This window comes from Myotis myotis, unplaced genomic scaffold, assembly GCF_014108235.1.
Source record: "Myotis myotis isolate mMyoMyo1 unplaced genomic scaffold, mMyoMyo1.p scaffold_m19_p_10, whole genome shotgun sequence".
NCBI classification, from domain to species: Eukaryota; Metazoa; Chordata; class Mammalia; order Chiroptera; family Vespertilionidae; genus Myotis; species Myotis myotis.
This window is the reverse complement of record NW_023416314.1, coordinates 64163673-64184348: the sequence shown is the minus strand read 5'-3', so window position 1 is coordinate 64184348 and position 20676 is coordinate 64163673. Positions and strand designations below refer to the sequence as shown.

At 41.0% G+C, this 20676-nt stretch overlaps 2 protein-coding genes across 7 annotated transcripts in view; one reads left to right on the top strand and one right to left on the bottom strand.

The window, feature by feature from the left end:
• LPXN (leupaxin) overlaps nucleotides 1–10838 on the bottom strand; it is a 39585-nt gene extending 28747 nt beyond the window's left edge. Inside the window, exons 1-4 of one of the 4 annotated variants that reach the window (XM_036325790.1) lie at nucleotides 10253–10834; nucleotides 9712–9782; nucleotides 4322–4473; nucleotides 957–1003 (exon numbers count right to left, since the gene is read on the bottom strand). In XM_036325790.1, the coding sequence (XP_036181683.1) occupies nucleotides 957–1003; nucleotides 4322–4473; nucleotides 9712–9724 (212 nt within the window). In that variant the 5' untranslated portion in view covers nucleotides 9725–9782; nucleotides 10253–10834. Of the gene's footprint in view, nucleotides 1–956; nucleotides 1004–4321; nucleotides 4474–9711; nucleotides 10087–10252 lie in introns of those variants that run through there. The other 3 variants (XM_036325792.1, XM_036325789.1, XM_036325791.1) reach the window with 3 other exon arrangements.
• Nucleotides 2846–20676, top strand: part of ZFP91 (ZFP91 zinc finger protein, atypical E3 ubiquitin ligase) — a 38974-nt gene continuing 21143 nt past the window's right edge. The window contains exons 1-3 of one of the 3 annotated variants that reach the window (XM_036325788.1): nucleotides 2846–2852; nucleotides 14445–14451; nucleotides 16932–16964. Coding sequence is in view for 2 of the 3 variants with exons in the window: in XM_036325786.1 (XP_036181679.1) it covers nucleotides 13142–13488; nucleotides 16936–16964 (376 nt within the window). In the remaining variant the exon portion in view is untranslated. Of the gene's footprint in view, nucleotides 2853–13018; nucleotides 13489–14444; nucleotides 14452–16931; nucleotides 16965–20676 lie in introns of those variants that run through there. The other 2 variants (XM_036325786.1, XM_036325785.1) reach the window with 2 other exon arrangements.

Genomic DNA, 20676 nt, shown 5'->3' with positions numbered 1-20676 from the left:
GTAGAAAGTGTCCTCAAGTGCAAAGCTATAAAAAGACTTTTTGATAGCATAGGTCCTTTCCTTATTTAGCATCATGTGTGCACTATTGGCTGCAATTCTGAAACCAAATAAGGTGTGGCGTAGTATTCTTTACCAAGTATGAGCCTTTACTATCTACATTTTAAGGCTTTTATTTTGTTTTCCAGAATGTTGTCTGACTTTTTAAATTTCAAGCCATAACTGAAAAGAGAACAAGAAAAGTGGTCTTTTTTTTTTTTTTTTTTTTTAACAGGCTGCCAATTCTGCTTTGGCCAGTAGAAATTATTTAGTAAATGAATCTGTTCCAATCTGTAACTTTTGTAAAAAGGCAATCTCTCCATCTGCTAAATAAATTTTGAGCAAATATGAGAAGAAGTCTATATTCATTAGTCTGCCATGGAGATCCAATCTCTTAGTTCAACTCTGAAACTAGCTCTTTTTAAAAAATCCTCACCCAATTTTCCCATTGATTTTTAGAGAGAATGGAGGGAGGGGGAGAGACAGAGAGAAACATTGATGTCAGAGAGACAAATTGATTGGATTGGTTGCCTCCCGCACATGCCGGGGATCAAGTTTGCAGCCTAGGCACGTGCCCTTGATGAGAATTGAACTCAGGACCCTTCAGTCTGAGAGCCAATGCTCTATCTACTGAATCAAATCGGCTCGGGCCTAGCTCTGAATTTGTTAATGTCTTGCTGAAAATTCATTTGGTGTTTTTCTTCTGTGACTTGGAATAGCTGGGCCAAAGCATCTGTGATGATTAGAACTATTTACACTTTTTCAGGTGGTGAAGGAAAGAGCAGAAACCATTCCACCTTTGCTCAAAAACTATGGAAAGAAAAGCAGAGCAACAGGAGTTCCAAGCAAAGTATTGTCCAAACACAGATTGACAACAATTATCTAATAACTTTGCTTAAGAATTTAATATTAAAAAATACCTGTAGACGTGGGGCTCCTCGATATTAGTAGTATACACGAGCTGCACCTAAGACAGAGCGACAGAATGGATTTCTGTTAGTGAAATCTTGGTGCTTATCTACACCCAGAATTAAAGAATGTTTTTAGATTCTAAAGGAGACTGATGACTAGCATGTCTCTGAGATATCCTTTTATAAGGCAGAGGAATACCAGCCATCTCACAGAGAAAGGCCAAATTCTAAATAGAATAGCTGCCATGTGAATAAAAAGTGACCCTCTCCCTGCCCTAAAAGCACTGAATTAGAGAAGCACTCAGACAAAAATCATAAAACAACAAAATAAGCAAAGTCCCTTTATAGACCATAACATGATTAAAATTAGCATACCAAAAGAAAGAATGTGCCCTAGCTGGTTTGGCTCAGTGGATGGAGCATCAGCCTATGGACCAAAGGGTCCCAGGTTCGATTCCGGTCAAGGGCACATGCCCAGGATTGCGGGCTCAATCCTCAGTAGGGGGCGTGCAGGAGGCAGCCAATCGATGATTCTCTCTCATCATTGATATTTCTATCTCTCCCTCTCTCTTCCTTTCTGAAATCAATAAAAATATATTTTTAAAAAAGAAATAATGTGTGACTCTAAAGGATAGTTGGCTAACAACTCATTTTATTTGTTGAACAAATATTTATTGAGAGCCTGTCATGTGTCAGGGCTAGGGATGTAGCCATCAAAAAACCAAAAACCAAAAAATAAATAAACAAAAACTGTCTACCCCGGACTTACATTGTGAGAAACAGATAATAAACAAATTAATATCTAAAAATAAATTAATGAACATGTAATATCAATCAGGGGTGGGAGATAGAAAATGCAGAAGAACTGGCAATTATAAATATATTCATCACCATAAAAAAGAATTAAATCTTACTGTTTACAACAACACAAATAGACCTAGAGAATAATTTGCTAAGTGAAATAAGTCAGACAGAGGAAGACAAATACCATATGATTTTATTCATATGTGGAATCTCAAAAACAAAATAAGCAGCCCTAGCTGGTTTGGCTCACTGGATAGAGCATCGGACTACGGACTGAAGGGTCCCAGGTTCGATTCCAGTCAAGAGCATGTACCTTGGTTACAGGCACATCCCTAGTAGGGGGTGTGCAGAAGGCAGCTGATCAATGCTTCTCTCTCATCGATGTTTCTAACTCTCTATCCTTCTCCCTTCCTCTCTGTAAAAAAATCAATAAAATATATTTTTAAAAAAACACAAAATAAGCAAACAAAACAAAAACAGACTCATAAATATAAAGAACAAACTGATGTTTGCCAGATGGGAAGAATGCTGAGAAGATGGATAAAAAAGCTGAAGAGCTTAAGAAATACAAGTGGACTTAATACCATAAAAACCCTAGAAGAAAACATAGGAGATAAAATCTCTAACATTTCTCTTATTAATATTTTTTTCTGATCTATTTCCCCAGGCAAGAGAAATAAAAGAAAAACTAAATGGGACTATATCAAACTAAGAAGGTTTTGCACAGCAAAGGGAACCATCAAGAAAATGATAAGAACACCACTGAATGGAAGAATGTATTAGCCAATGGTAGATCTAATAAGGGGTTAATATCAAAAATTTATAAAGTATACATACAACTCAACAAAAAAACCCCAAACAATCCAATTTTAAAAATGGGCAATGGACTGAATAGATACCTCTCCAACAAGGACACATAGATGGCCAAAAGATATATGAAAAGATGCTCAATGTCACTAATCATCAAAAAAATGCAAATTAAAACCACAATGAGGCCCTGGTTGGTTTGGCTCAGTAGATAGAGCGTCGGCCTGTGGACTGAAGGGTCCCAGGTTCTATTCTGGTCAAGGGCACATGCCCGGCTTGTGGACTCAATCTCCAGTGTGGGACATGCAGAAGGCAGCCAATCAATGATTCTCTCTCATCATTGATGTTTCTATCTCTCTCTCTCCCCCTCTCCTTCCTCTCTGAAATAAATAAAATGTTTTTAAAAAAACCCACAATGAGATATCACCTCACATCTGTCAGAATGACTATCATCAATAAATCAACAAACAAGAAGTATTGATGAGGATGTAGACAAAAAAAAGGGAACCCTCTGGGAATGCAGATTCGTGCAGCCACTGTAGAAAACAGAATGAAAGTTCCTCAAAAAATTCAAAATGAAACTGCCTTACAACCCAGTGATTCCACTTTGGGTATCTTAAGAAATACAAACCACTAATTCAAAAGAACTCCTATGTTCATTGCAGCATTATTTGTAATAGCCAAGAGATGGAAGCAACCCAGGTGCCCATCAATAGCTGAGTGGATGAAAATGTGGTAGTACATATATACAGTGGAATATTACTTGGCCAGCATGAATGAATTTAAAGGGTATTATGCTAAGTGAAATAAGTCAGTTAGAGAAAGACAAATACCATATAATTTCACTTATATGTGGAATTGAAAGAACAAAAGAGATGAACAATCAATATAGAAACAGACTTATAAATACAGAGAACAGACTGATGGTTGCCAGAAGCAAGGGGGGTTGGGAGATTGGGTGAAAAAGGTGAAGAGATTGAGAAGTACAGATTGCTAGTTAGAAAACAGTCACATGGATTTGAAGTACAGCATAGGAAATACAGTCAATAATATTGTAATAACTATATATGGTGCTAGATGGGTACTGGAAATATCAAGGGGAACACTTTGTAAAGTCTATGATTGTCTAACCACTATGCTATACACCTGAAACTAATACAAAATAATACTGAATGTAAACTGTGATTGAAAAAAATTAAAAACCTAAAAGAAAAAGAAATACAAATTGAAGTTACAAAATAGTCATGGGGATGTCAAATACAGCATAGGGAATACAGTCAATACTATAGTAATAACTATATATGGTGCCAGGTGGATACTAGACTTATCAGGGGGGATCACTTCAAAAGTTATAAAATTGTCTAACCACTATGCTGTACCCTCAAAACTAATATAATATTAAATGTCAACTATAATTGAAAAAAAAATTTTAAAGAAAGAAAGAAAGAAAGAAAGAAAGAAAGAAAGAAAGAAAGAAAGAAAGAAAGAAAGAAAGAAAATTGACCTGGGAAGGATTAACTGAGAAGGGGACTCTTGAGCAAGGACTGATAGGAGGAGGTGAGAAAAGTTTGAAGATATCAGGAGTAACCTGGTCCGAGTAGGCGGAACAGCAGGGAGATCACCTTTAAGTTTACTTAGAGGGATTTTCTTCTCTTTCTTGGATATATAATTGTCCTTTCACATTATTTTGTGTAGGATGCAATTCATATTCAGAAAACACTCAAACATCTGTATTCAAGGCACTCCAATAAATGAAAAGTTACCTGCAAGGGGCTTGTGTCATCCTGAACAGAAGGGCTGTCTGAAGTCTCAGCACTCTCTTTTCCGGAATACTGGTCCTTGGGAAGAGGAGCAGGGTTGGAGTATTCACCACTGTCCTGGAGGGTAGAGCGTTCCAATTCCTCCAATAAAGCATCTATATCATAACACACAAGGGAATCATAGCATAGAACACGGAAGTCTTCTGAAATAATTTTCCTCTTATATCGCTCCCCCTGCACCCCCATTCATCTCCCTCTTCTCTTGGGTTAAGGCTATTTTCCTTAAAACATCTTCCCTTACTCTGTATTCTACTTCTAGAATGTGGTTTAAAGCCTCCATATCCTGGCTAAAAGATGTTTAAAGCCTCCATATCCTGTGGCCTATTTCTTATTTCCTATGGCTGCATTCAATTCCATAGTCTCACTCTATAATTTGGCTTATTTTATTGCAGGGTATTAATTTTTGTCATTTATTTGGGGTGAATCACTCATAAAGATTCCCACTTAGAAAAAACGTAAATTCTAAATAGTTTTTCTATCAGAAAAATATAAGCAATTATACTACAGTTTTTAAAAATATACCAGGATAGTAACATTTATTCTTAACCTTGATAATTTTTTTTCTTATATCCCAAGCACATAACCAGATTCTCAAAGGAGAATATAAGTATTCTGTCTTTTTAGGGTATGGGGGAAAAAGAAAATTGGGGGAAAAAATGCAGATATTACAAAATCAAGCAAGATTTTACAGTCCAAATAGTTGATTGTTTCTCTTATATTTTCTTAGGAACAAACAATGGACTCTGACTTCAAGTATTACAATATTATCTTTCTGTTATGATGAAATTAATAACAATTAATAAAAATTAAGGTTTATATATTTAACTTAGTTATCTTAATTCTTTGAAGCAGATGACATTATTATGCTTATTTTGTAGTTCAAGAAATTACCAAATAAATTGTTTGAGTTCACACTGTTACTGAGTTCAGAACCTGGCTGTCTGATCCCCAACCCCTGCACTAACTTCAAGCCAGAAATTCCAGACCTCATTCTCACATGGATTCTCTGGGTCATCTGGGCATGACATGTTCTTCTCTGAAGCTATTTCTTCATCTACATAATTAAGCAATTATAGTACAACTAGAGGCCTCGTGCGTGAAATTCATGCACCTTAAAAGGGAATTAGAGAAAATATTTTAATATTGTTATTTGCCCTTTCTCTATAACAGAAGTGTCAGTGATGAAAGAAAATTAGTAAAATATATATGAAAACCTCCCTCCTGTCAGAGTCTGGGGCACACCCTGGGACCCAGAGTCAAGTCCCCACCCACGCACACATGCCTCGAAATTGTGCGAGACCCAAACCCGGCAGGCCCCACCCCCGCCTGGCAGGGGGGCGCAGCCTCAGGTCCCCCAGCATGTCCTCAGGTCCCCTGGCACTGGGGCCGGGGCAAGGGTGTGGCCTCAGGGCCCCCGGCCCCAGGGCGAGAGGTACGGCCTCAGGTTCCCTGGCCCGACCTCAGATACTCCGCCCCGGCATGATGGTGTGATGGCATGACAACCATTTCCATTTTAGCTCTTTATTATATAGGATAATACTTTTCAAATTGTGGATCAACACCCTTTAGTGATTCTCTAGTGGTTTCCTTACCATGGGTTGTAGTTTTTAAAAGTTTGCAAAACACTGGATTATATTGTTTCTAAGTATATGCTTATCTTGGAAGTCCTCAGATGAAGAAAATGAACTTCACACATTATGAAAAAAAGATTTTCATTTATTTCAGATATTGGAGGGATGAATACTTCTTGATGGCATAAAAAAAGATCTAATCATTTCTTTAAAATGAAAGCTATAGATCTTTCATATGTGAAATGTAAAACTGAAAGCAACGAATGAACAAACAAGACAAGCAAACAACAGAAACTCATAGATACAGACAACAGTATGGTGGTTACCAGAGGGAAACGGGGTGGGAGGAAGTAGCAAAGGGTAAAGGGGGTCAAATATATTGGGACAGAAGGATATTTGACTTTGGGTGGTAAACACACAATGCAATGCACAGATGATGTATTACAGAATTGTACATTTGAAACTATATAATTTTATTAACTAATGTCACTGCAATAAATTTAATAAAAGATCTACATATATTTCTAAATCATCCATCTCACAAAAAGACTGAATTTTATACACCACTTTAGAGAGAAGCAAACTGGGCTAAATTCTTCAGGGAAAATTACCCTTCACAAATAAATTTTAATGAAAAAAGAGATGGAGAGTGAACCAATAGATTAAAAAAGACTTTAGAAATTTATAACTAATTTTAGTATATGAACCTTAACTTAAAATAATCTGAGGATAAAAGTAAAGTAAGCAAGCAAACAAAAAATAAACAATCAGGAATATTAAACACTGGATATTTAATAATACTAAGTACATACTATTAATTTATTTTGGGTATGATAAGAATATTTGATTATTTCTGTTAATATTTTAGGTGTGATAATGGTATTTCATAATATTAAGTAACTACCATGAAAGATTTTTTGGGTGTGATAATGGTATTATGGTTATTTGTGTAAGTATGTATAGATTTATGTTAGAGAGTATGATGAAATATTTACAGATGAAATTATTTAATATCTGAGATTGTTTTAAAATAATACAGTTATTAAAGGAATGGGTGGGTCTATAAATGAAAAAAGATTGGCTAAGACTTGATAGTTTAAAGTAGTTGAGGGGTACATCAGATTTCATTAAACTATTTTCTTTACTTTTGCATATTCTTAAATTCTCTATATTAAAAGATTTTTACAGAAGAAAAAATAAAACAAAAACTGAGGTAGAAAGAAAAAGCAAAACTTCTTTTCTCATACAGTCAGCCTGAATTCCAAATTTTTAGTCTATATCCATCAAGATATAGCCCCTTTCTTTTCTATTTCTAACCTTTTCTCTAACTAGAAGTCATGGATCCTCTTAGATTCAAAATAAAAAGGCATCCTAATATATAAGGATCTGTCATGACCTAAACATCCAGATGGATGACTGAACACCAGGCTAGGGTCCTGGCTAGCGTGGCAGGAGTCAGTCCTGGTTCCTGGCAGCCCACAGGAGGGAGCTGTGGGAATGGAGCCATGCTGCCATCAGACTGGCCTCTTGGTCCCTCCCCCCTGCCTGCAGGCCCAGGGAACCAGAGCCATGCTGTGATGGGTCTGGACCCTACCTGAGGGGGTCCCGGATTGTGAGAGCGTGCAGGTTGGGCTAAGAGACCCCCCTCCCCGAGTGCACGAATTTTCGTGCACCAGGCCACTAGTTTACAATAAAGATTAGGAGAGAGGAGATACCATTTACAAGAGAAACAAACCATACCACTAAGAGTAGAAGGTTACCCTTAGAAGGACCTGCTCGCTAAAGTTATTGCAACTCTCTTTCTGGGTCAGGAGTTAACAGGCCCTTCTCTTCCTGTTTCCTGAGTGCATGTATCACCAACACCCAAAGATCATCTTGCCTTTTGCCAGATTCCGTAATTTGAAGATGACTAATTTCAGGATGACAAATATGGGATGACTGGGGGTGGGGGATACTAGACTGAAAATTCTACAGTCCTTCTCTGTAGCCCTTCATCTGCAGAAATCAAATACTCATCGGTATTAACATGAAAAGATTTGTAAAGCAAGGTTTCTTGGGGGTCTTATTGGATTGTAATGATTTCATTCAGAGCCAGAGTTTGCTCTTGGTTTCTCTTTATCTAGTATCCCCGTGTAAGAAGGACGCAAAGAGGAAATACAGGCATACCTGTGCCGACCTGCCCTTCATGCTACCTCTCTCCAGCAGGAAGAGACCCATCCTAAGTTATTAGGGTAGCAATTGGGCTGACGACAATTTGAAGAAGAGGTTTAGCCACCTGAATCATCAACAGGAATGTTACCCTCCAAGCCGTCTGGTTCTTTCTACATTTCTGGACCAGATTTCTCTATAATTTTTCCTGCTTAAGAAATGCAAAGCTGTGCAAATCTTTTTATTTCATGTTTTTGTTACCTAGGTTGTTCTGTCAGCCAGAACATCTGAGCCAACACATTTCTAAAATAGGAGAATAGCTTGTAGCTTGATCCGTTTTGGTGTCATTGAAATAGTTATTTTGCTTTTCTTAGTTTTCTCATTTAAAAAAAAAAATGTGGATAATACCCATTTTGGTGGATTGCTAAAATGGTTAACATATGTAAAAATGTCTAGTTTTAGTTTAAGTGACCACAAAAAGTATTACTTGCTTTTTTAATTATCTGCATAAAGGCCATTAGGTATCCCTAACGTAAAAAAGCAGAGCTGAACTCTAGTGGAACTCAGGTAGAAATATGAAATTCCCCAACCCTCACGCAAGATAAGAATTTGGGTTCTACCCCAAGTATCCAAATAGACTTCACCTCCAAAACAGTTCAATACATATTTATCAAACACCACCTTTTCCTCTTCCCTCCTGCAATTTGCCTTCCTTCCTCTACTCCTCCAACTCTCAAATTACACTCTAAACAATTTTAAAAAAAAGACAATATGTAAAATATGTTTTTGGTCATTGTTTGCACTTTTGACATGCCCCAAATATACAAAAACCCAGGACACCCTGTAATTAATACAGCTTGGAAACTGGGTTAGTGACTCAGTGTTAGTAAGGCTGTTGGCAACAAACGTTGGCAAAGGATATGGAATGCATTCCCAAGAATGATAAATCTTACGTTACTCCAAAGGCTTGAAATCAGAGATCTCTTTTGAGCAACATGGCCAATAATTTCACTGCTGGTTTTTATTGCTTTGGAATGGAAGGAGGAATTACACTTGCAGGCCATAGAAATCTGTTCCTTCAGAGTTCCTCTGAATAAAAAGCTGAGCAATAACATCCCTGGAGTTATTAGTGCTATGTTGTCTTGATTTAATACTAAATCCTAGAACAATTGAAACCACCCTGGCTTCTCTCCAATCTTTGTGAATCCCTCATTCTTGTACTTTTTCTTCTTCTCCTCATAACACTCACTTCTTTCTTTTTCTCCTCAAATCACATCCCTACCGTTGCCTACCGTGTGATCACTCTATGATCTCCAGTAGCCCCCAAAGGGCAAATGCTCATAATAAAATGACCATTTTAATCACAATTCAATCCAAAAGTATTTGTGTGGAGTTTACCAAACTCTCCGCCTACTGTGCCACAGAAACAGTGAACCCATATTTCCCCAATTTATAGTTCCTCGTGCTTTACTCTTAGCGAGGTCAGGAGAGAAGTGAAAATAAGATCTTCCTGCACTACCTCCATCTGGCTAGTAGTACACCCCACCACACATGGAGATGGCAGCCAGGTCTTTATTCCCTCGGAGTTTCTCCCCCAGGAAGCTCCTCACTCACCCAACTCTTCCATCGTCACACACCCAAGATGCTCTGGTGCCACAGGTTGTGAGGAACCGCTTTGGTCTGCGCTGAAGAAGAGGACCGCAAAGGAACTGAATGAGACAGTGCGAAGCAGCCTCTATAACCTTTTTTGGTTCCTGTATTTGCTTAGCACTTCCTCTCTTTTGATTTGGTTTCTTTTTTTTTCTTTTCTTTTTTTATAGGTCAGAGTTTTTAAAATGGGACTGACATAGAAAAAAAGGCAGGTAGTAAGATTTGAATTCTGATGGTACACTGGCAAGGGCAATTAAGATTCAAAAGTGATTTTGAAAAATTTGAGCACCTACTGCATGCCAGAATTCATCTGGAATTCATGGGAATGGCAGATTTGCGCTTGTGTTTTTGCTCAATGTAAGTATCGCACTGCGACTATGCATCAGGAAACTCCCTCCCCCGCCCCCCCCCCCCCCCCCCCCGTGAAGCTGGTGGGCCATGGAGGCATCGCTAGCACCCGATTCATTTTGCTATCTTTATTTAATTATCCAGAAATTTTGCTTACCTAATTTCCCGAATAGATTGTAAAATCCATTAAATGCAGCGGAGGTGTATTCACTTGGGATTCTCAGGGCTTGGTTCATTTCAGGGGTCCAAATGCAAACAACCAAAGGAGTCATGAAGAATGAGACTGGGAGATTTAAGACTCAGGTGCTAAGTTGCAGACATCTCAATTAAGCATATAATTCCTGCCTACTCACATTGCTTTACAGCAGTTTTCTGAACAGTGACGCTGAGATTAACTTTTACCTTTTTTTTAAACCACTGATTTTATTCACCTTCAACAAAATAAAACATTTACAAAGGCCTACTATGGGAAGAACTATAATTATGGCCTGGTGAAATAGGTATTACCCCATTTTTACCAGTGGAGAAATATTCAAGGAATAGTAACTTGCTCAAGTAACAGAGTTAATAGGTAGCTTTCCTACCTAATATAATCTATATTTAACTTCAAAGCCTGTGAACTTTCCTCTATAACACAATGGTCTTTTTTTTTTTTCAGATGATCTAAAGCAGTGATTCTCAACCTGTGGGTCGCAACCCCTTTGGCGGTCGAAGGACCCTTTCACAGGGGTCGCCTAAAGACCATCCTGCATATCAGATATTTACATGACGATTCATAACAGTAGCAACATTACAGTTATGAAGTAGCAACGAAAATAATTTTATGGTTGGGTCACAACATGAGGAACTGTATTTAAAGGGCCAGAAGGTTGAGAACCACTGAAAAGGAATCATTCATTCTCCATGCCCTAGTGACGCTGAAGACTTTTTTTTTTAATGAAGATTCCCACTCTGCATTTACTTTGAGCAGCCACTGGATGTCGGTGCTGTTCCAAAAGCCTGCATACCTTAAAAATGGATTTGCACAAATTCCCATCCACCTATGCCAGCTTTTACAACTGAAATGCCATTAGCCCCATGAAAGTGCAAACACACTCATTAGAAAACAGAAAACATTTGCCGCCCTAATCTGAAGTGATAACTGAGCCAAAGCACTGGAAGGAAAATTGCACGTCAGCACTTGGCTTGCATAGATTGTACTGTATCTGCAGCTTTAACTGAATGACTAATGTGAAATTTAAATTGGATTCCCCAGATCTTGTTTCCATCCGCTTCCTTTAGGCATTTTACCCCCGGATGCTTTATTTTCCAGGGGTAAGAACGTGGTCCTGCAAATCGCTCCCAGGTTGTAATGGACGAAAGAAGAAAGGAATGTGAGAGGCCCACGACCATCATCTTGTAGATAAGCAAACGGAAACCCCCGTTTATCGGATTAGGACAATTTAGTTGCACACTGTTATTGGGCGGAAAAGAAATTCCGGCAAAGGGGCTCATGTGACTGTGCTTCCTGCTCAGCCGAATCATTTAAAAGCCGCAGAAGCCGTCGGCTTCAGAGCAGGGAGCCTGAGGGAGGCCCTCAGGTTTCTCCGGTTGGTGCCGCGACACGCTAACAACTTCCCTCCAGCCCAGTGACCGCCGCCGAGTGAAGCCGGGGGCGCGGTATCCAGTAGAAACGCAACTCCACAGTGACCTCCCCAAACTTTTATTAGTAACCAAATAATTGACGGGTAGGCCCCCGAGGATCCGACACAACCAGATTCAGCCCCTGACCTCCAGGGGCTCCCAGGTTGGTGGGTCAGACACAGGAGGACGAGACGAATACTGCAGGCATGAGCGCCAGGCGGAGGAGCCACCTAACCAAGACCAAGGGGAAGAGCTATGACGTGACCACCCTAGAAACGCTTCGCCGACGCCAAGAAAACAAGCCGGGAAAACCTCCCCAGGAAATCCTGACAGGTAAAAAGCTCAAAATTTGCGCCGGGATCTGCTTAGGTGTCGCGCCTTAACCCGGAAACACTGCCTCCCAGGAAAAGTACACTTGGACTGTGGAAATACTAAAAACTACTTTCCCCATCCTGCATCGGTCAAAAACTCCCAGCAACCATTTCGCCTCTGGTTTCCTACCTTCTATGCCCCTCCCCCACCAAACCACAGGCTAAGTAGGACTTCAACTCCCAGAATGCTTTTGCGCAAGGTAACTATGCGCATGCGTTGAAGAGGCGGATCCTCCATGCCCTCACGACCCCGCCTCTGTTCTACCACCGCCATTTTTTCAGAGACTTTCATCCGGCAGCGACGGGGCTTTTTTTCTTAAAGGAGAAGCGACAGCTCAAAAAAATTTCCCCCGTCTCCCTCAAGACCTCGCAACGCTGGGGACAGAAAGGCCACATACAGGAAAGTGGGGTCTGGGTGGAGGTAGAAGAACGCCGGGGCTACTTCCGTGCCTTTGAGGAAGGATAGAAAGAGCCCTTGTGGCATTAGCGGATCCTTAGGGAGGCAGGTGCGCGCGCAGCCACTCCAGGGAGCGCGCGAGGCGGGGTAAGAGGTGCTTTTTTTCCCACCAACCTCTTCGCGAAACCGGCCCCTCCCCCTGCCCCTAGTGCGCGTGGAACTCCGGAGAGGGAAAGGTCACTAGGATTGTCGCGGGACGCGGCCGTTTAACGGTGAGAACGGGTGCGCGGGGAAGGAAACCTCGCGCTCTCCCTTGGAGCTGTCCCCTGATTGGTTCAAGGAAGGGGAGGGGGAGGGAACCCGGTACGTCGCTGCGTGAGGGAGGGCGGGGCGAAGAAGCCAGTCTTCCTCTCCGATTGGCTCGCGGAGCGTTTTGTCGGGCGCGCGCGCGCGGCGCCGGGGTAGGGGGCCTTGAGTGGCAGGGGGCGGGGGGTACGCTCTGAGCCGGGCGGAGGGGTGGGGGGGGAGAGAGGAGCGCAGAGTGAGAGAGTGCAGGACGCTCCAGGAGGCAGGGGGCGGGGGGAGCAGCGCCGCGGCCACCGCCGCCTCCGCCTCCACCGCCCGGGACGAGGGGGTGGGGGACGGGCGAGCCCCGATGCCGGGGGAGACAGAAGAGCCGAGACCCCCGGAGCAGCAGGACCAGGAAGGGGGAGAGGCGGTGGTGGCCGAGGCGGCTCCAGAGGAGCTCCAACAACAGCCCCTGGAGGCGGAGGCGGTGGCGCCTGCGGGGACCACTAGCAGCCGCGTGCTGAGGGGAGGACGGGACCGGGGCCGGGCCGCTGCGGCCGCCGCCGCCGCCGCTGTGTCCCGTCGGAGGAAGGCCGAGTATCCCCGCCGGCGGAGGAGCAGCCCCAGCGCCAGGCCCCCGGACCCCACGGGGCTGCAGTCCCAGGCCGCGAAGCCCGCGTCTCCAGCTCAGGGCAAGAAGAGTCCGCGACTCGTGTGAGTAACGCAGTCTTTCAGGCGGTGAGGTAGACCCCCCTGTGTCCGCACGCTCCCCTCTCGGCTCCCGTAGTGCCCACTCCACGTGACATCCTGCCTGCCCTGCCCCCTGCCGGCTCGCACGACAGATGTCACGCCGCTTCCCCGGTGGCTGCCTGATCTTCCTCGTTGTTGGCGGGTCTGCGGGGCCACTTCCCCACTCCGTGAAGTCGGTCTTTGTAGCGATACCCCTTCCGCTCCCTCGTGACTCACCCTTCCCTGCCGTCGCAGGCTGATCCCGCACTCGGGCATCTGCATCCCTTTGTCAGCCTATCGCTTTCCCTCCGTGCGCGGCTCTCCAGTATTACATCACATCCCCATTAGGAAATGCTCAGCGCGATCTTGCCTTCAAAAGGGGGTCCGTCCCCCACTCCCTTCCCCTTTAATTAGCTTAGGAGCCCGTTGTACTCGTAGCTCCATGGAGCTTTTTCTCACTACTAAGTTTTCACATTACTTTGTACACGTTTTAGAAATCTGGTGCTTACTAGCAGGAAAAAAACGTGACTTTGCCAGTTTTGTTAAATGTAGTCGTCTTTCCTAGAGCACGCTTAAATGGGTAATCTTTCTTTTTTTTTTTTTTTTGCCAAGTAACATGTTTTATTGTTTGTTTTTGCATACGTTTTAATGTAGGAACTTCATCCTTAAAAATCAGACTAATCTGAAAGGAATTCCTTTATTTCCTAGAGATAATAGAGGAACCAGGAACATCAATATTTAAAGCTGTTTATTAAAATAACCTTCCTATGTTGCAGAAGCACACATTTGCAAATCCTAGAAGTTAATCACATTAGCCATCGAATTCGTGACTGATAACATCATTTGTGTCTTGACTTTCAAGTGAAAAAAGTTAGTAAAAGCAGGGAAAGTTGAAGAGGGGAAGGAATCAGAGTTTTAAGTCCCCCACTTTCCTGATAGAGGGTGGCAAGATGTGGTTTATACCAGACCCAGTAGATTTAAAACACACCTGTTCCAAAATAAGAGCTAGTTACTATGAGCCTTATTTGGATCTCAATTTCTTGCGCAAATTTCGTAAACAGCCTGTGCCTCATTTTCCTCATCTGTAAGATATAATGTTAATCCCTATGAGATTAGTTTATGAGAATTAAATGCAGCATGTGTAGCACTTAGCACAGCTATTTTCAACCTTTTTTATATCTCATGGTACACATAAATACTAAAATTCTGCGGCACACCAAAAATATATTTTTTGCCAACTTGACCAAATATAGGTATAATTTTTTTAAATTTTATTTCTTTATTGATTTCAGAGAGGAAGGGAAAGGGAGAGAGAGCTAGAAACATCAATGATGAGAGAGAATCATTGATCGGCTTCCTCCTGCACACCCCCTATTGGGGATCAAGCCCGAAACCCAGGCATGTGCCCTTGGCCGGAACCGAACCTGGGACCCTTCAGTCCTCAGGCTGACGCTCTATCCACTGAGCCAAGCCAGCCAGGGCAAAATAGGTATAACTTTGATTCACTCACATCAGATGACTATTGTTGTGTTGGCTATTGTCATTATTTAATAATCTAAGGAAAAAGAGGTCAGTGCTTCTGATTAGTCTGGTATAGCATGTTTTAAAAATTCTTGCTGCACATGGTTGAAAATCACTGACTTAGCACAAAGTCTGTTACATAGTGAATATTTATTAAAAGCTATTGTTTTTAATAGTGATGGCATGAAAAAGGTATAACTGTGTAGGGGTGTATTTTCATGTAAAATTGAACTTCTTTCTTTTTTTTCCCTATTACCATACATAGGAAGAAGGTTAATAACTTAATATGTTTTTTAACATTCCCTTTTATTCTGACCCACCCATTTGAGAGTGCAATATTCCTATCTCCTTGACAACTTTCCCCTCCTTCTGTTTCAACAGTTTTGCTTATAGAAATGATCTCTTAAGTTTAAGATAATTGTAGCTACAGTGGTTGTAGCTTTACCATAAAAGTTTATTTTTTCCCTGATTCTTGACCAGAAAGTACCAAATGAGTCTTTACTTCCACAATATAAATGTTACAACATTCAATCTTGGATAAGATTATTAAATTAAATCTTTTTTTTCCTCCACAATATTTCTGTGGGGAGGAATAGTCTTAATTCTTAGTGTACCTCCCATAATTTTTTTGTTAACACATTTTCAATTTGCTGCATGCCCTGGAAATCAAAGGATTTTGGTAAACCTTGATTGAGTCGTAACTGGGCCTGATGGTGTGGTGAGCTAGAGTTTTTTTAAAGATAATGAACCCTAGTCCGTTTGACTCAGTGGTAGAGCAGCGACCTGCGGGCTCAAGAGTCCCAGGTTTGATTCTGGTCAAGGGCATGTGCCTTGGTTGTAGGCTCCATTCCCAGTGCGGGAGGCAGCCAATTGATGTGTCTCTCTCACAATGATGTTTCTCTCTCTGTGTCTCTCCCCCTCCCTTTCACTCTCTAAAAAATCAATGGAAAAATATCCTTGAGTGAGGCTTAACCAAGGACCTTGTGGTATAAGGGGAAGATTCATTGATTAGTGGAGGTTTATAAATATGTGTCTGGATTATAGATGTTCAGAGTGATGAAACAAAATTTAAAACTAATTAAGTAGGATGTTTAATCTTTTAAGACATTTCAAGCGTTTTTGAGTTTCAGTTTTTCTAAACCCTGGTCAAGTGCCTTCTGACCTTGATTCATCTCTGTTTTCCTAATAACATGACATATTTTTAAAAAATGAAGTAAGAAGTTTAATCTTTCTATTAATTGTTTTATTCAGGTCTTTTTTCCATATCTCAACGTTGCGCCCCCCCCCCCCCCCAAACTCCTGGTAATCATCTGTTTAACCAACATTTCTTTCTCATGATTGAAGAGACAGTAAAATGTGCAACAGCTTGAAAGGTCAATAAATACAGCAAATTGGATTGATTGAAACTTCTTTTCCTATTAGAAGGCAAAATAATACAGTGGCAGAAGCATTGGACTTAGAAAGTTTCAAGTCCCAGCTTTTTGCAACTCACTAAGTGACTTTGGACATGTCACTTAACCTTTTTAAATCTTTTCATCTGTAATTGGTAATTTATGATTTGTGAAATGAGATTTATAGTTAGATGATAGGTTACAGTTTTTATAAACTTTCTTAAATTTATAAAAACTCCATTTGCATTGAAATGTTCAGAAGTTAATGAAAAGAGTAGGAAATTTTTGTGAAGAGAAATAAATTTTCAGTGAATGCTCTCAAGAGAATAAATAAAAACCTAAAGCTAAGAAAAGGTAAACCAAAGTTGAAGAAAGGTTTTATATCAGTACTCTAAAAATTAGGCTCATCACTTTCTGTATTTTAGCCAATAATTCCGAATCACTGTAGAAGAATCTGAGATAAATATTTGTGCTTTAAGAAAGTGTGCAAGATTGTTCATTTAATTTTTTTTTCTTTCAGATGTATAGAAAAAGTAACAACAGACAAAGGTAAGAGTTGGTCATTCTAATCGTTAATGTACATTACACTGATAATTGTCTTATAACCTGATAGAAATATAGAATAAACTTCAGCCGGATCATTTAAATTGTTCCCATTTAAAAGTGACTTTTATTTAGTTAAGAATTATTGGAATAGATAGAACCTATTTAGACAAAGGCAGGTTTAGGTAATTGGAACATTTTGACTTTATTTAGAAACCTAGTAATGGAAAAAGCAGGTTATTTCATACCAATTTATTGCAGTTTTTTAAGCTTTCTCTCTCTCTCTCTCTCTCTCTCTCTCTCTCTCTCTCTCTCTCTCTCTCGTAACAAAGAAAAAGGAATGATACACAATATCAGAGTAAAGTATAGGCAAAATCTTGATGCTGATAGAGACTCAAATTATAAATGCAGCTTGAAGAATGTGGAAAGAAAGTGTTCTAAGATGACAGCCTGGTGAATAATTAAATGAGGTCATTAGGTCGTTTCTCTTTAAAGAGTTTTACCAAACCAAATGTATATATTGAATATAGTCTTTTTTAAAAGTATTTTTCATTTATCGTATCTGACAGGAATCTACTTAACTGAAGTGTGACTGGTTAATTTACTCCTATTCTCTCTCATAATAAAAGCGTAATATGTTAATTAGACCGGATGTCTTTCTGGACGACCTTCCAGATGGAGCTGGAGCTGTGAGGGTAGCCTGGGTCCCTGGTGACTGCTGGCGGCCAGAGGGAAGCCCAAGTCTCGGGGAAAGAAGACCCATTCTTGCATGAATTTTGTGCATCGGGCCTCTACTATAAGTGTGTGTGTGTGTGTGTGTGTGTGTGTGTGTGTGTGTGTCTGTGTATCAAGTTAAAACCTGGATCTTATGCTGTTTTAGAGAATGACAATGTGTTAGGCCTCAGTAACTTGAAGTGGTAGCTGTTTTGTAAATAATTAGATGTTAATGCTCAGGTTTCTTTTTCTCTGAATTTTAGATTCTGAGGCTAGTATTTCCATAGTATCAGGCAGAAGTATTTTGTATGAGGCAAATTTTTGTGTGGAATTTTTTATGTGACTATTTTGTCTAGCAAGTTTTTGGTTTTGTTACTGTTGCTACTTGCAAAATAGGGTATGTCTGCCAAGAAGGGAAGGGCTTGTGTTCATTTTGGAAATTTTGTTAAGTGGGGAAAATGTAGAGACAGCTGGCAATCAAGTATCAGAGCAGTTCTTACTAAAACAACAGCAGCAAAACAAAATCCCATCCTGCTTTTATCAGAGCTAAAAGTACTTTGTGTGTCTAAGAATATATCTAAAAAATTTGGATTGCCTTGAGGATAACTTGGAGAGTGTGGTTGAAATTTTGAATTAATTAATTGCTCTTTGTATAGATGTCTTAAGCCAGAAGTTGGCAACTACTTAAACAGTAGTTGTGCAGCTGTGGAGTGATTAAAACGGCATCATGGTTTATTTAATCGTGATATCAATCCTACTCTAATCCACCAGTTAAATGCTTTGGATCTAGAGTTAGAGCTCAGGGTTTGAATTCAAGTTCTGTCTTTTATTGCAAATAATTCCAATGCCTAGCATCCAGTGAGCACTCAGTAAATAGTAGCTGTTAAGTCTGTAAAATTTTGAAGAAATGGATACTCTTTAACTCCCATCTCCATCTCCTCAGCATGAGTTTACCTGTTACAGTAGCTTTCAACAGCTAGATCAGTGAATACAGAAATGGAGAGCGTAGTAGTCACTTTTTTCTGTGCTGGTTAATATTTAGAATTCACCTCAATTCTTTCCCTTTTCCTTGTCTTTTAACTTCTCAAAAAGTTATTCTGTTACTCCAGAATAATTTTCATGTTCAGTCTACTGAATTTTAACTGAAGTAACTCATACTGATTCCAAAGGCTGAGGTTTTTAAAAACTTTGAACAGGTTGTGATATTTTCTAGAGGTACAACTCTGTTTTATTAATATTGAAGCAACTCTCCTGCACAAATTAAATTAGTGCTAATGTTGGATTAGATATTAGTTTAAAAAACAATTCACTTCTCCTGACTTCTCTTAATACTTCTGAGGTTGTCTAATATTTCAATATGGACTTTACTAATTATTTATGGGAAAAAAAGTAGAGCTAATTATAGAAATACACAGAGTAGTCTGATCAGGTTTCAGAAACTCAAGTGTTTGACTGTTACAATAATGCTTATGTCTCAAATGGGTGACAGTACATTAGATAAGCATTTTATTTGCCCTGTTTCCTTCCTAACCTTTTATCTTAAGATGGCAGAAACCATATTATTTCTTTCAGTGTGAGTATGATCTACTTGGACACCCTTGTTCCTTCTTAGGATGGCCTATATCTTTAAATCCTTTTCCTGGTTCAGACATCCAGAAGTACAGACATAACTCATTTATGATGTATCTGAATTGTCAAACAGGCTTACAGAGCCTTGATTATCAGCTCATTTCAGTTATCGGACATTATATAAATGAGTCTTTCTGTCTCTTACCTACAAAGAAGTAACTATAACACTGTGCCAGTTACATTATAAGAACACCAGGGGCCCAGTGCACAAATTCGTGCCTCTTGAAAGGAACTGGGCTACAAGGCTGCGGTGGGCATAGGGGCAGGTCTTGGCCCATCCTCCGCACCCCTGTTGGGCCCCTCCCGGTGCAGCTCCTGGTCCCCTGTCTGCCGGCAGCCCCACTCCCTCGCGCTGGTGGCACTGGCCCCGCTGGCCCCGCTCACACCCTCTAACAGCACAGAGCGTTTGGAGGGGGCACCAGCAGCGGGTGTGAGCAGGGCTGGCACCGTCGGGTTGTGAGTGGCAGCTGTTGCCCCGATCACCCCTCAGGAGCAGGTGAAGATGGAGAAGCCCTCAGGGGCAATTGGGGCCAGCAGCCGCTGCTCGCACCCACTGACAGTGCCGAGCAATTGGGACCGGCACCAGGCACCGGCTGTAGGTGTGAGCGGGCCGGTGCTGGCAGTAGGTGTAAGCACCCAGTGGGACTGCAGTGTGCGGTAGCAAAGAATTTTTAGTAACTACCAGAGGCTTGCCCCAATGACAGCAACCGGTGCCCCACCTTGGTCTGGCGCCCTCACTCACCTGCTCCACCATCCTGCCGTGGCTGATGTCTGCCATGTTCCACGCTCTGCTGCCTGCTGCCAGTGCCTGCCATGTTCTGCACTCGCCCCCTGGTGGTCAGTGCACATCATAGCCACCGATTGTTTGGTTATTCCGCCATTTGGTCTATTTGCATATTGGGGTTTTATGCATATAGACTAGAGGCCCCTTGCACGAAGAGATTCGTGCAATAGGCCTTCCCTTCCCCTGACTGCCGGCACCGGTTTTCCTCCAGCACCCAGGACCCAGGCCTTCGCTTCTCCGGCCGGAGCCTTTGGTCTTCGCTCAGCAGCTTTGTGCCTATGTATGCAAATTAACCACCATCTTTGTTGGGTTGATTTACATACTCTCCTGATTGGCTGGTGAGCATAGTGGGGGGATGGTCAATTTACATGTTTGTCTATTATTAGGTAAGATTCTATAACACAGCTATAAGTTTATTTTGTTATATATAGTAATTATTTTCTATTGAAATCCCTTTCCATCCCAGAACTACTTGAGAGTTGCATCAGAATGCCCTGGTAGAAGAAAACTGAAACAGAAAATCTAAGGTGCTGAGTGGGGAAACCTATATTCAGTTAATAAGAATCTAAAATCCATAAGAGACATCCATCT